At 40.6% G+C, this 16,583-nt stretch overlaps 1 protein-coding gene across 1 annotated transcript in view; it reads right to left on the reverse strand.

Annotated features, from left to right (window-relative positions):
- The window catches only part of arhgef10lb (Rho guanine nucleotide exchange factor (GEF) 10-like b), a 281,719-nt gene that overhangs the window by 193,876 nt on the left and 71,260 nt on the right, over positions 1 to 16,583 (reverse strand). The window contains exon 4 of the mRNA XM_039755432.1: positions 10,389 to 10,483. Coding sequence (XP_039611366.1) covers positions 10,389 to 10,483 — 95 coding nt within the window. The remainder of the gene's footprint in view (positions 1 to 10,388; positions 10,484 to 16,583) is intronic.

Consider the following 16,583-nt stretch of genomic DNA (forward strand, 5'->3'; position numbering starts at 1 on the left):
GCTGCTGGGTTCAAAGGCAAACAGCCATGAACAGAAAAGGCAAATGGTGAAATTGATTTCCATAAAGAACTGACAGGCACAAAAAAAAAATCTGTGAAAATAAGGGCATTGCTATGCAAGTTTGTAGAGGGCATGAAATGTGCCCTTGTTTTCTATGAAAAGTGCCTGGTGACTGTGTACTCTATGAACAGTGCCACAGTAAATTCATTGATATAATGAAAACAGCACACACAACGGGAGTACTAGGACTCTGATAAACCACTCATCTGTCAGTAAACTCTTATGGCAAAGAGTAAAATCCCATAAATGAGTATTGTACAGTATTATGGAATAGCATCCCTCCTTACATACTGTGACCAGTAGGGGGCATCACTGAGCCCCAAGCCCCTCAAAACACCAACATAAGTTCAAGTTCAAATAATGGCTTATTTTAACCAACCTCTGTACACAGGCTGCACAAATACAATTCCTCTCATTCGCCAGACGAGTGTTGTCCACTGTCTAATGACTCTGACTCACCTGAATGAGATCAAGCGGCTCCTTTTATGACAGACCCAGGAGTACTTCCAGCAATACGAGACTACCAGCTGGAGGTACTTCGGGTCAGGCAGAGGTTCCCTAAAGTGGGGGACGATTTGAAACTGCAGATCCCCCTGGCGGCACCGATGGAGCACCACAGGGCTGCACTAGTGGACAACAACTCCCAGGAAGCCCTGCAAGCACACAAGTCAGCACCATAGTCCAGGAAGACTGCCAAATGCTATGTCAAAGAAGAGCAACTTGGCCGATTCCAGGGCTACAAGGGATGAATTATGAGGAAAGATTAACAGAGCTGAGCCTTTACAGTTTAGTCAGAAGATTAAGAGGAGACCTGACTGAAGTTATTAGAATTATGAAGGGAATTAGTCCAGTGGATCAAGACTGTAAGTTTAAAATGAGTTCATCAAGAACACGTGGACACAGTTGGAAACTTGTTAATGGAACTTTCACACAAATATTATGAAGTTTTACTTTTCAGTGAGAACCACAGACACATGGAATAAGTGACCAAGTAGTGTGGTAGACAGGAGGACTTTAGGGACCATCAAAACTCAACTTGATGTTATTTTAGAAGAATGAAGTGGATAGGACTGGCAGGCTTTGCTGGGCAGAATGGCCTGCTCTCATCCAGATTGTTCTATTGTTCTATTTTTCTTTTTTATTAACATTCAGGAGAGAAATATGCTTGAAAAGAAACAAAATGTGTACTTTTTATTATTATTAATAATAATCTTTAATGGCCATTGTTATTTGTATATGTGCAGCTCAGGCTATCAGGGCTGTCGTTTGGATCCTCAGATTAAGATGTTTAAGAAACCCCCCTTGTCTTGGGCAAAGTTCTTGTTTGGGTGGATTTTTATTTTCTTCTCTTTTTTTGCTCTTTCTGTTCCAAGTCTTGTAAAGTTTCTGATTTAAGAGGATTTTAAGTTTCCCCTTTTTGCTTCCTCCGTTTGCTTTTTTTATTGGAGTTGGCCAGAGTTGGTGTACAAAGAGTTTGCTTTATTTGATTCCCACGTCTTCAGTTTGTCCGATTTATTGTGTCGTCAGGAATGGAGAACTTCAGACTTTCTGGAAGCATTTCTATTATTTTATGAAAGCATATTCCCGTTAATAAAAAAAAAAAACATGCATACATACATACTGTATATATGTATGTATATAGCATTCATTATCTTCTTATATAATACGCTACCGTGGCTGTCCATTTGTCTGTCCAGGATTTCAAATCACCTGCAGCTTCACAAACCGTTTGACATATTGACCTGAAATTTGGTACACACATACCACGTGATGTCTGCTACCCGCTTTCGGGGTGATGATTTTTATTACTGTTTTTATTATTGAGAAATCAACTCTCGGCAGCGTGCAGCAGGGTGGCCGTGTGGCCCCCGTTCTCATCCCTACCACCTTCGCCGTCATTTCCTCTACCTCTTCATATCTTAAGTCTTCAATCTGCCTCAAGAATGATTTAAGTGCCAGCTTCAGTGAAAAATTAGGAAAAACAGGTACTTTTCTATTATCGATAGAAAAGTACCAAATGCCCTAAGTAATTGCAACACAAACACTGACTTAATCAGTTTTAACGTGAAAAGATGGCGACGGAAGAAGAGAAGAAGCGGGCCACTTGGGTGGAGAAAAGAAGAGCTGCTCAGGAAGCAGCAAGCGCATCCACCTCGGAGCAAACGAATGATAAACATACAGAGAAAGAGGATGAAAACTATAAGTCAAGTGTATTCACTGCACGTTATCGTTCAGTATGTCGTTACTGGATTCATAATATTTATTGTGTTATTTCTGCCCGGTCATATAGAGTCAGCGATTAAAGGAGGAATCAAGCATGTATGCAGCTTGCAGTCAAGTTACAAGAACGGAGTCTAAAGTTAGATTTTTAATCTTGTGTGTGCAGAAGGGTAAATGTAAATTGGTCAAGTTTAGGGTCACAGGGAGCCAGTGGTCATCACAGCAACAATGACTAGAAGGCAAGAAGCAAACATGGACGGACGGTATGCCAGTTCTTTGCAGGGCTCAATTACATAAGCAATCGCAAAAGAATGTGCTGCACGCAATCCAGTAACAGAAACATATAAATGAAGTATCTGTTTGGTTTCAATCCAGTTATTTGCCACAGATATTTTGAACCAGTGTAATCTGGTGGCGTAGTGGCCAGTGTTCCTTTCTCAAATGTTCTGGGGCTCAAGTTGCGGATGGAAAAAGAGGATGAACGTATTTAGGACAAAATGCTTTTTTTACTGATTGAAGAGTATTACTGATACATTTCCAGCATTCATTGTTAAGACAAATAATCATATGCAGTTACGCACACTCCGTGACATACCAATCAATCCATAACTGCATGGGGAGAACATGCAAAGCTCATTCAGACCCTGGTGCCATGAATCAGAAATGCTAGCTCCGTGCTGCCAGTCTGCCTATGTTTAAACTTCTGTACTAAACTTTAACCTGATTAAACCTAAATGTATACCTAAACCTTATGTTCAGGTTTGTCACTTGATTGCACATTAAGTCCATACATGCCTTTAACAAATGTCACCAAACGACCGAAGTTCATGTGTGCTCGGCAGCAATATGTGTAGCAATATATGTTACGAGCCTTTGTGTGTTTTGTTTTCTGTATATCTAAAATCTGACATGTGGTTCGTGTGTATTAGACACTTACATGTGCCTAATTTTCATGCTTATTTTAGTTTCCCCGCACAACATACTTTAGTTCATTAAATAATAACATGTGTTTTATGCATGAGATTCTTTATTTACTTATGTGTTTGCATATAAATAAGGGGGACTGGGCAGTCTAATGGTCTGGAATCCCTGCAGATTTTATTTTTTTCTCCAGCCGTCTGGAGTTTTTTTTTGTTTTTTCTGTCCACCCTGGCCATCGGACTTTACTCTTATTCTATGTTAATTAATGTTGACTTATTTTATTTTCTTACAGTGTCTTATTTTTCTGTTCTTCATTATGTAAGGCACTTTGAGCTACTTTTTGTATGAAAATGTGCTATATAAATAAATGTTGTTGTTGTTGTTGTTGTTGTTGTTGTTGACATCACCATCAGCGGCCTACAATATCTTTGAGAAATAACGCAATTCTTTGGAGAAATACTGTGATAGAATGTATTTTTCAGTACCAGGAATAAGTTTCCTTATTAATAATTGAGTGTTTTGTTTCATTTTAGCTAAATACTTTTACTTTTTATCCATTCAATTAACATTCTACAATTCGGTCAAGGTGAGAGGTTGCTTTCGGTTCAGATCACTTCAGATGATGTTCCCAGGATTCATTCTTTTCTTTTTCAGCTTTTTAGGCATTTCAGGGCACAAACACATAAATCAAGACAATAAAAACAAAAATGTATCTCAATGAATAAACACGGCAAAATCTTTCCAGTATAAAGTTTCATCAATGTAAGGACGGAGTTATAGGCAGTTGAAAATGCAGGAAAGAAAGAAAACAAATGTCAATTCAGCTGAACCTTCAATATTGTGGCCATGATGTCACAAGACTTTCAAAAGATGATGCCAATTTTAGAAAAGTTCCATTCAGTACAGTTCAAAATCTAAATCTCTGCAGCGTTCGGTTTGAGTCCAATATGAAAATTGGAAACATTGACTACCAGGTTATAGAAAAAGCAGGTCTGGCAATTCATTGAAAAACGTATTGATCGAGTTTTGCTATACTGTACTTCAGTTTATAGAAATGAATAACGTTGTGCCTGGAGGGAAAATTTAAACTTCCCATTTTTCTGCAGAACCTACAAAAAACCCAGAACACAAATTTTTACATTGTTTCTTTTTCTTAACAAAGAAAAACCATCATCTTCCAATCACTACATTTTACTTGACTATTTTTTTATAAATATCAGCACAGTGGTTAACATTGCTGTTTCACAGGCGAGTGGGATCAACGCTCATTTTGGTTGCAGTCTGTGTGAAGTTTCTCCACTTATCTGAGTTGGCTTTTTTCCAATCATTCCGGTTTTCATCCCACATCCGAAAAACATGTGGGTAAGGTGGTTTGGCATTCTGAATGAATGAGTGCGCCTTGCAGGCAGGGCTGGTCCCTACTTTACGCCTGACGCTACCAGGACAGACTTTGGCTCCTTAGGACTCTAAAAGCTGCATTTGAGTGGGTTAGAAAATGGACATCTGAAACTTCGTGTGGTCATTAATATAAACTAAATTAGCCTGCTCTCACAGGTTTTGTAGGCAGTGTTATTTTTATTGCTTCACATTAGGACTTCAAAATAAATTACAATTTCTAGTCACCCTAACTCTTCCATTAGAACATGAAAAGAAATTATAAGAGCGGGCCATTCAGCAGACACTGTTGCTTCCCATTTGCCTTGGTGTTTCAGCCACAGATATAGCCATGCTATTATAACATGAGAATTACTTCTGTTCTGTTCTGTGTATTGAATTGTATTGACCCCCTTCTCTTTAACACCCACTGCACGCCCAACCTACCTGGAAGGGGGGGTCTCTCTTTGAACTGCCTTTACAAAGGTTTCTTCCATTTTATCCCTACAAGGGTTTTTTTGGGAGTGTTTTCTTGTCTTCTTAGGGAGTCAAGCCTGGGGTGCTGTCAAGAGACAGGGCCTGTTAAAGCCCATTGCAGCATTTCTTGTGTGATTTTGGGCTATACAAAAATAAATTGTATTGTACAGGGTGGTATACACCAGGACTGCTGGGTTCAAAGGGTTAACACTCCGTTCACAAATCCCACACCAAATGGAAAACAACACAGAAATGTGCAGTGCATTTGTTATGCCAAGAGATGGCGCATCACAAACATCTATACTAATACATTTTATTGCTACAAATGTTTGATGCGCCATCTGTTGGAATGACACGTGCATTGAATTTCATCACTACCTGCATTACAAAATACATTCCAATAGATGATGCACTGAAAACATCAATGCTGAGGTCTATGTTAGAGTACTTGGGTTTCAACCCATCTTCTATGGGTATTGCAGCTAGCAAAGTGCAGAAAAACACAGTAAATGCATAAAACAATATGACAGCATATAGGGGTGCACTCAAGCCAAATACGTACAACTGAAGTCTTTTAAAGTAATCATAATTTAGGTTGGATGGAGGTGTATGGAGATCTGGGAATACAGATGACTGACTAAAGTGACTGCAGTAGAAATGACATTTACATGCCGAGTGACCAGTAACATTTCTATGACAGTTGTGATAAAGGCGCTATATATGCGCCCGACCCGACACAGACTGACAACGGAGGCACATTAAAAGCAACAAAAATAATTTTATTTTCTTCAGCCGAGGTCCACATCTTCCCTGTGTCCCTCAGCCCTAACACAGTCCCAAAGCAAACCAAATAAACTAAAGTAAAGCAAACCACAACACACACTTCTCCACCACTCCTCTCGACAAGCGTCGTCTTCCTCCTCCCGACTCAGCCTCTCGAGTGCTGGCCGCTGGCTTCTTTAATTAGGCACCCAGAAGTGCTCCAGGTGCGTGATTGCCGAGTCCCGGCTGTATTTCTGGGTGTGGCGAAAATACTGCCCACAAGATAGCTGCAGCAGCACCCCCTGGCGGTGCCTGCGGAACCCAACCGGGCTGCACCAAACTCCAACTCCCATGAAGCCCTGCGGGAGTCTGAGGCACCGCTGCAACCCAGGGAGGTTGCCATCCAGAGTCCAGGGGGAGATATTGAGTCTCCCATGCTTGCTCCCCTGGAACATATGCTGAAGGGATGTCCCAGCCAGGCATGGGCCCTGGCCATCTGCCACATGGTAATAACTAAAAGAGCTTCTTACAAATGCTGCTTTTGATTATATAGCTAGTTCACTTCCTTAGCCAATATGTATAAAGGTCCTTAATAGGGTTCACTTTTGGGCCTACACTCCTTTAATCCCAATGCAGTTTACATTTGAACATTAGAACAACTCTGACCAAACGAGATTAGTCAGGCAATCCTATTAACTTCATTTCTCCAACATGACATCAAGTCACGGTTGTCTCTTCTTGATGGCAAGTCAACATGGAGCACACAGGAATAGGAAGAACACTGCATGGCAGTCAACAAACGACATGGAGAACAAGTAGCTAGGTGTGCTCTCCTGTGGTGCAAAAAATAGAAATCAGCAAGCAGACTTCTGTGCTGCCTCCAAAGTCAGGGGAGCCTCTCCTCCATCTGCTTAACCCAAAACGCCCATTTTCCTTCCTTCCTTCCTTAAACTGATCTTCACTGTAGGCACTCCGCACATTGTAATCCAGGTTAAGTATTCATTGGGTGCTAACTTTTGCAGAATTAACAGCCCACTTCCATAAGTTAAGACTTGATATACCATACCATATTTATTTGTTGAGCGCTTAAAAACACAGCATTACAACTGACCGAAGCGCTGTACAGTTACAACAAGCAGGACTAAAAGCAAAATATTAAAAAGAATTAAAACAGAGATACTAAAACAGGTCAGGGGACCAAATAAAATAGAGAAAATAGCAAAAGGCAAGTGGAAAATGAAACAGGTTAAGAATTAAAAGCCAATGTGAAGAAGTGCGTTTTTAGGCGAGATTTGAATGTGGCGACTGAAGCGGCTTGCCTAACCACTAAAGGTGCACAGGCGGAGAAAGCCCTTTCACCACGAGCTTTAAAACGTGCCTTGGGAACGGTTAGGAGCAGCTGATCTGCGGATCTAAGAACACGAGGGGGATTGTGACAATGGAGCAAGACACTCAAATAGGCGGGGGCTAGACCGTTTAATGCCTTATAGGTGAGGAGGAGAATCTTAAAATCGATTCTGAATCTAACCGGCAGCCAGTGTAGGGTTTTTAAAATCGGTGAAATGTGTTGGATTCTGCTACTTCCAGTTAGAAGCCTTGCAGCCACATTTTGAGCCAGTTGGAGTCTAGAAAGCGTGGCTTTACTGATACCAAAAAGGCAGGAATTTGAGTAGTCAAGCCGGGACGTAATGAATGCATGGATTACTGATTCCAGGAGGTGGTTAGACAGAATAGGCTCGAGTTTGGCGATTCGCCTTAGATGGAAAAAGCAGGATTTTACTGTGCTATTGACTTGAGCATCCATTTTCAGGAACATATCCATTTTGATTCCAAGATTGGAGACAGACGAACTTACTGGAATGGGAAGAGAAACGAGGCCAAGGGGTGGAGCCTGTTTGCAGTCGGGACTAAAAACAATGACCTCGGTTTTTGAATCGTTCAGGTGAAGGAAGTTTACAGCCAGCCAGTTGATATGACAAAAAAAAAATAAATCAAACCAGTCTGATTCAGTTGCAGCGAGTTACAGAGAGTTGCCGGGCCTGCTCTGAGTCCTATACATCAATGTCACATCACATGAGTTTTTGTTGTGGGGTACGTCAGATTTGCCGATCTCAGTCATGTCAAATTAAATAGCGGAAAATGTCAGTCCATGTCACATTTACCTGCTGAGCGTTCTTGCTCATCCTTTTTTCTGGAAGCCAACAGTATGCTGCCCAATAGAGCCAGTGCTGTGCAAAGCATTAATGGCTGCAGCAAGTTCAGCAGCAATCTCTGCCCTTCATTTCTTTTTTTCCCATTCTGTTATGATATTTAAAAGACAGGACACCAGACAGACAAGCTTCTCTTCTGTTTGGGAGGTTCACAGCCCAGCACTGCACCGTGTGGTGCATTCAGCCGCAGTTAAAGCCCTTTTTTAATTTTTTCCATTCCGCTTATTACATAAAACATGAGACATCACACGGACGAGCTTCTCTTCTATTTGTGAGGTACAAAACGCACGGGTTCCTTATTCCTCGTCGCTACATTCAATGCGCTATACTGCCATTGGTAGTCAGCTCTCCCTGGCCATTGGACGTTACTTTATTCTCTGTTAATTAGTATTAGTATAGTTAGCATTTTTATATATTTTTTTTTCTTTCTTCAGCTTGTGAAGCACTTTGAGCGACATCATTTGTATGAAAACGTGCAATAGAAATAAATGTTGTTGTTATTGTTGTTGCACACACAACCTGCCCCTCCGACTAATGAGAATTTCAAACAGGTTTGATTTTATCCTAGCCAGTCGCAGACTAGTTGGTGGTAGTCGTTGCGTATATCACATCAGGGAATCGTCTTCATAGGAGTTTGCTCCAGACAGGGCACAATTGGCCAGGATCATGTAAATGAAGGCTAGGACGGAAAATCGTCTAATGTGACGTGGGCTTTAGTCGCTGGGGTGTCACACTAAAAACCTGAAGTTAATGGGTGCACTGTACAAACATCCACAACATGTTACAATTTTGTTAAGATTATGTAAGTGAAAGCTATAACTGAAAATGGTAGGAAAAGGCATGTAGTGTGACAACAGTCTAAGATGAAAAAGAAAATGTCTCCTACTATCCCTAGTCTGTAATGATCTTGTATGCTACAGCAAACAGCCTTGAGGGACCCATCTCTTTAACTCTTACGTAGCTGCCAAAGAGAAAGACTGACATATGCAACCTTAGTAAGGGTGGATGCAGGGGGTCAGTTAAACAGCTTCATTCTCTTAAATTCAGACGAGTGAGGTCATTGTACAAAGAAGAGGTAGTGTTAACAGTAAGTAAGCTACTCTCAAATACTTGACGCATGTAAGCAAGGAGCTGCTCTACTTAAATCAAGGTGCTGCCTGTTAAAACAGCAACACAATTTACTATAGAGTGAAGGGAATAGATTGATGAATGGATGAATGGATGGGTGGGTGGTTGTACGCAGTCAACCATACAAAAAAAAGAGGGAAGACCTTTGGCTGGGATGTGTCTCACGGGGTTCTGGCTGCTCTTTAGATCTACTTTTGTCTACTGATTTCTCTTCCATTACAGAGTGTCAGTAGGCCAGGGCCTCTTCCAGGAGCACTGTGTGGAATGCAGGAGCTAGCTTTAAACCATTGTTGATTTTAATTCAATAGATCTATTGAAGAGCAGCAAGTGACCTCTTCAGGTGTCTTGAGCCACTCGGAATAGACAAAGGCATTCCTATGCTTAGATAAGCATTGATTAGAAATGACAGCTAGACAGCAGTTATCACCCTATAGAAAGTGAAAGAGTTAAAAAAAAGTTAAGGTAAAAAACTTATCACACGGCCTAACCTTTGTCATTGGTGGTTCTGAGGCTAAAGATCTGCGCTGGTATCTGGAAGATTGCTGGTTTGAATCCCAGTTACTGTCAAAGAGGATCCTTGCCTTTAAGCAAAGCCAAGGGTGCTATACAATGGCTCGGACTCCAAGGGGTATGAGAAAACTAACAAATTCCTAATAGAAGAAATTGTATAAAGCGAAATAAAGAACAAAAAAACAACATACAAGGGTGCATACATTTGTCCAAAAATGGATATATACCTGCTATTCATACATTTATATCCAAAAATACTTTCCTGCACATCAGCACATGCCAGTCCATCACTGGGAACACTCATAATGTGTAAATTTAGAGTCCTCGGTCATCCTAAAATGCACATCTTTGTGGAGTTTGGATAATCTCCCCATGTCCGTATGGGTTTTCTCCTTGTACAACTGTTTCTCCTTCCTTCACAAAGATCATAAACCAGGCTGAATTCACAAAGAAGAGATCAGACATCTGAACTAAACACTATACCACCACCCTCTTCTACTTTAAGCTCATTTATTACAGCACGTTTGCATGCCATACACTAGAAAGTAAAATGGAGGTGGTGAAGGGGAAATCCTCAACAGCAGCCTTGGGAGAGGGCAACTCACCCAGCACTATACAGCCTGCCTGAAAACAGACTTTAGTTAAGCACCGTTCTCCTTAACAGGCATATATCTTATCTGCCCATGGATGGGGTACACTTTAGCCAGTATTAAGAGTGTCACTCACATTTATAGATGCTGTTCTTCTTCCATGAGAGCCCATGTGAATTTTCTTGGGCACTTTTGGTTTGGCCGGAATGTGACTCATTTGCAGTAGAGAACCTAGAGGGAAATAAATAAATAAATACATAAAATAAGGGACATAAATCAGTCACCGAAGATCTCCAAAAGGCGTTCAGTTCATTAACCAGTATAGACAGTGTGCCACTGTAAAGCAAAGAGTGAGGGGGTGGCCATAACAGATGTGAAAACCAGAAAAACTGCCCTTCTTCTTAAGAACTGAAAGTGAAAGAAAATAGCAATGTTCACAATAATATATGTGCAACTACTCCGGCAGACCCCCATGACCCTGTATTCGGATTCAGCGGGTTAGAAAATGGATGGATGGATGGAACTACAAGTAATGACTTAAAGGAGGAAATGTCAAAATAAAGTCAACGGGCATATAGTAGCCACCAGTACATCTTGTACACACTGTAGCATGACGTCTGCTAGCCACTAGGACCATGCATGACAGAAGTAGCTTCATTCTTCCACAAACAAGTCAGTTACCTTACATCGAATTTAAAAAGGTGGGATACCTAGCGCCAAACACATTATTCTACACTATATGGTCATAAGTTTGTGGACACTGGACCATCACACCTATACGAGCTTGTTAGACATCCCATTCCAAAACCATGGGCATTAATATGGAGTTCCTTCCTTTGCAGCTAGAATAGCCTTCAGTCTTCTGGGAAGGCTTTCTGCAAGATTTTGGAGTGCGTCTACTGGAATTTGTGTCCATTCAGCCAAAAGAGCATTTGTATGGTCGGGTACTGATGTTGGATGAGAAGAGGATGTGGCTCGCATCCGGAGTTCCAATTCATCGCAAAGGTGCTCAGTGGGGTTGAGGTCAGTGCTCTGTGCAGGACCACTCGTGTTCCTCCATGTCTTTATGGACCTGGTTCTGTACACGGCGTAACAGTCATGCTGGGACAGAAAGGAACCTCCAACAAACTGTTGCCACAAACTTTGAAGTACACAATTGCCTAAAATGTCTTTGAATGCTGTAACAATAAATAGTACCCTCAAATGGAACCAAGGGGTCTAGTCCAAACCCTAGCAAAGAGCCCTAGACCATTATGACTCCACTGCCAAATTGTACAGTAGGCACTATGCAGCCTGGGAAGATAGCATTCTCAGGGATTTGCAGTAAATCCGGATTCATCCATCAGACTGCAAGTTGGTGAAACGTGATACCTCACTCCAGAAAACATGTTCCCACTGCTCCAGACTCCAATGGTGGTGTGCTTTACCCCACTTCAGCTGACACTTGTCCTTTTTCATAGTGATCTTAGACTTGTGTTCAGCTGTTCGGCCAAGGAATTCCATGATATGAAGCTCCTGACACACAGGTCTGGTGTTGATGTTCCTTCCAGAAGCACTTTGGACCCCTGCTATGAGTGATCCAACAGACGACAGGAAATTGTGTACACTCTTATGTACTTCAGCACGCTGCGACCCAGCTTTGTAAGTTTGCATGGCCTACCACTTTGTGACTGAGCTGCTCTTGCTCCTCGATGCATCCCCTTCACAATAATAGCGCTTTCAGTTGATCAGGGTACATCTAGGAGAGCAGAAATTTCTTTTCTTTTCTTGTTTAAAGTCACTGAGCTCTTCAGTACGGCTCAGTGTTTGTCAATGGAGATTACATGGCTGTGTGTTTGATTTGCTTTGCCTGTTAACAACGAAACACCAGAACTCAATCATTTGGAGGGGCATCAGCATACTTTTGACCGGACAGTAAATATTTTACTATGAACTCTTAATTAGGGCTCAGATCTGGAGACCAACAAGGCTGTAGCACACAGATAAGTTCCCTGTCACACTCATCAAACCCCTAGTTGACAACGTTCTCTGAAAATAAGAAAGCAGTTGTAGCAATGAAATTCAGTCAGTACATCACACACAAGAATTAAATAGGAATTGGAAGTGATACTAAACTATAATAAGAAAATACACCCCACAGCATCATCAGACCAGCAGAGCACATTACTATTGGTCCCAAGCACACAGCACTGTGGGCTTCATTTGCAGAGTCCCACATTTGCACTTGTCAATTTAGTGAACAATGATTCAGGTGACCGCATTTCATGCTTTCACTGCGAGTACCTTGACACCATAGCCTCTGTGTAAAAGTGCACTGCCAAGGTGTGGTTTTATCACTTCAACTTCACTGAAACTACTTGCTTGTGCCTTAGACTGACATTTGCAATTTCTTGATTTCATATCCTCTTAGACACTAGTCCTCACAAAACATTTATCAGGCCTTGGTACGTCTCCCAACAAATAACGTCCATTCAAATTGACTGAGGCCTCATTATCTCACCATGTCGGGCATAATTATTGACAATACAGGCTAATATTTTTTAAACAAAGCCTTGGGCATGCTGGGATGCAAAGAATCACACCTGAATCATATTCTGATATTTCAAAATTCCAACCCACATTCATCCTACAGAACTGAAGTTCTCTGAACACTGGCTTCCTTCAAGATTCTAGGAGTGAAGCGCAAGGGACTGGTGAGGTGACCTATGACTTTTACACACCTAAAATCTGGAATTAAATGTTTATCACTACTAACGACTAGGGCTAGAACTTTGATTTTGGTTTTAATCAAAACACTTATATGATACACGCGGGCAAAGCGAAAAATAGGGGTAGCAGCAACCTCCATAAAGTTATTGGGGTTTGTGCCCTTCTCACGCAAAGTACAGGAAACAGAACGCACGTGCAGCCAAGACGAAACAAGCACCCACGCAAACTGATTTGTGCTCCTATCCTCACACCAGGGTGATCATCATGAACGCAAAATACAGTGCCACACCACGTTATGACACCAAAAAGATGTCCAGTTGTGTCATCTCCTGAGCCTCAAGCCAAAAAATAGAAAGCTCTTCAGTGACAAAGAATGACGAGAGGCAAGCCTGACTATACAGCAACTTAGCAGCTGGCAAATACTACTTTTTAAAGTTACATTGGCAGTGTCCTTGCACACATTGCTAGCTGGGATAGGCTCCAGCAGTCTCCACAACCCCGGGCTAGATAAAGCAGGTTAGAAAACGGCATGACATTGGCAGTGTGCCGACTGTACAGCAGTGCATTTTCATACTTGACAACAAACTAAATTGTGGCCAAAATGGAATTGTTCATCTTGATCTATGTGAACCACCTTTATCAAAGGACCAGAAGCCTGCATGTTTTCTAGTTATTATTAAACTCAAAATTTGGGAGTGGTCTCCCCTCGACTTTCTCCGTATATTCAGATATGGGGATGGATATTTGAGCTGTAAACTGCAAGACGATTATATGTTTTATATTATGTACATTAAAGAACCATCAACAACAAATCAAAATCAAATTAATAATATATTGAACAATTGTTATCAAAGTGAAGTTGAATAAATCGGACTATGCAGCTGCATAAATAAAAGGTAAAGTACCACTTCTGGTTAACGGAAATAGTCCAAAAGTTGATAGAAATCTACGTGTTGTACCTAACACTTGTATGCAAAATTCAGTTGACCTATACTAAAAAGCATACTCAAGTTATTGTGTTTACATACACACACACACACGCACACATTATTCCAAAAATGATATTTTTAGAATCAGTGAGGCCTAAAACGTTGAGAATCATCAAAATCTTGAAGTGGAATTTCTTCGTATACGAGAAAGTCAGGGAGGTCTAAAGCATCGAGATTCATCAAAATCTCAACATTGAATCTTTGGACAATTACAATACATTCCCTAAAATTCGTATATGAGAAAGTAAAAAAGGGAAGAACATAAATATGAAGATACAGGTATGTTGTCAGACACATGAGCATAGAAATCGTCACGAATTCAAGGCAGAACTCTTGACCAGTGAACAGAAGCTGGTCTTCAATGTAAAAGTGTGTGCCTGTGCAAGGGGCTTCCTGTTTATGGACTACTTTCATTTTCTGGAACTGAATGAATATATTTACAAAAAATACAAAAAACAAATTAAAAAAATGTATTCATATGCTTACAAAATCAGACATGTCTCCTTTAACATATTCCCCTCCTCTATTTTTACATCTCTCCCATTGCATTTTCCATTTCTGGGGTGCATCCTGGATCTCATTTTTTGTCCTCCATGGTAAATTTTCCATATTTAGAAATCGGCGGCCATTCAGGATGATTTTCAACATCAGGAACAAACAAAAAACAGTCAGCAGTGGTTGCACACCCACCTTACACCACCTCTTAGGACATGTTTCAGAATGTTTTCATCAGCATTTGAACGTTCTAACAATTCCTGGCTGACTGTAACACGGTTTGCTTTTTGCTCCTCTGTCAAGAGCTGCGGCACAAATTTTGCAGCATTTTAGTTTTACAGTCAAAATCGTATGACACAAACTTCTTACTAATGACTACTTCATCAGCTTCGCTGACAGTTAAGCAGTGATTTTCACAAATCATAGCATGCAGTTTATCAACGTGGTCGTCAACCAGTTTTGAAATCATCTGCCAGATTTGAAATGTCAGTACCACTTGCAACATTGTGAGCGGCTTAAACAATCCTCTCCATCAGTGTGCTGCAACATCTCAGTGAAAGTTTTTGCCAATTTCACACAGAGTTTCACAGAAATACACATTTCATCTTGCAAAAAACTCTGAAAGGCACTGCATAAACTCAATGAATAATTGGATATAGCATGATTGAGCAAGAGGAGATTTTCAAAGTAGTCACACATGTGCATCAGCAGAGCACCTTAAAGGCTCGTCTAAGTTAAGCAATACCCTGTGGGGGTGAGAGGGTGTTTCTTTTCTTCCACGACGACACCCCTTGGGGGAAACTGACTCCACCCCTTCTAGTCGGAGACCAATAAAAACCCAACATCCCCAAACAGGGACAACTCAGTTGGACCCAGACTTAACAGTGGATGCAGCTCCAAGATCCAGACTGGGTCTTACAAGCCCATAGCTTTTAAAGTCAAGGTGACCAGTTTTTCTTGCGTTTGTATTGTTTAATTTTACCAAAGGATTAAAGAAGCAAACTAGCAGGAACCCCCAATACATCTCAGCACTCACTCTGTTTTTCCATTACCCTGTCACAAAGTGACATGCCACCACTATCACAAATCTGCCTTATTAGCTCGTTGGCACCCCATTTAAGAACTTAAACCTCATTCACACATTTCATGTTGGGAGTATATGACTGGATGACTTGATTTGTTGATTAAGGAAGATTTTTTTTAAATGAACTAAGGGGTTCTGCCCCCTGCTTGCTTCGTTCACCAACCACTATGTGGCTCTGCCGTTCACGTATGGGGAAATTGATATACAATTTAAACAGATTGTTATTTTAATGGGAATTGTTACATATGCACAATAGAGCTAACTATTTTACATTACAGCGAGTAATTAACCATAGTAAAAAATAGTAAAACGTAATAAATTGAAAGAAAATTATGTTTCATGTTGCGTTTGAAGTATTCGTTACGTTATACGTTTCCATTCTGTTTGGCTTTGAAATGAACAAGCAAATACTTTTTAAACTTACACTTTTATTGTAAAAACAATATTTATAATTAACTTTTCGTCAATATCACACTGAATTTTGCTTCCGTGTTTGGACTTACGTTGTGACAACACAATGTTTAACTGCCCGTGATTGAGTATAATTTCTTTTTGTCTAATAAATAAACCAACTTTTTGGAATGTTTGTCCCTGTGATTTGTTAATTGTCATAGCAAAAGCTATTTTAACGGGAAACTGTAAACGTTTTAATACAAATGGCAAATCAAGATCTCCTTTGGTGTCTAATGTTATCCCCTGAAGATGTACCACATTACCTTTCTTGTCGCCTGTTAAAATTTTACATGTCAGAATTGTTCGACCATTTTTCAATACAACTAATTTTGTCCTATTGCATAGCCCATCACTCAGACATAAATTACGCAATAACATTACGATACATCCTTTTTACAGCAGTAATTTGGCCGATGGGAGACCAGACGGTGTTAACAGTTGTAGATACTCTACGAGATATTGTAAGTTGATGTTTTCATCTTCCGCACCATCACCACCAACTGTTTCAACATAGTCTATGGATATGCATTTAATCAATCTGCAGTGTAACTGATTGACAATTTTCGCGTTAATTTGTTTGACTTCATCGTTTCTCATTGCT

The sequence above is a fragment of the Polypterus senegalus genome, chromosome 6, assembly GCF_016835505.1.
Source record: "Polypterus senegalus isolate Bchr_013 chromosome 6, ASM1683550v1, whole genome shotgun sequence".
In the NCBI taxonomy this organism is placed as follows: domain Eukaryota; kingdom Metazoa; phylum Chordata; class Cladistia; order Polypteriformes; family Polypteridae; genus Polypterus; species Polypterus senegalus.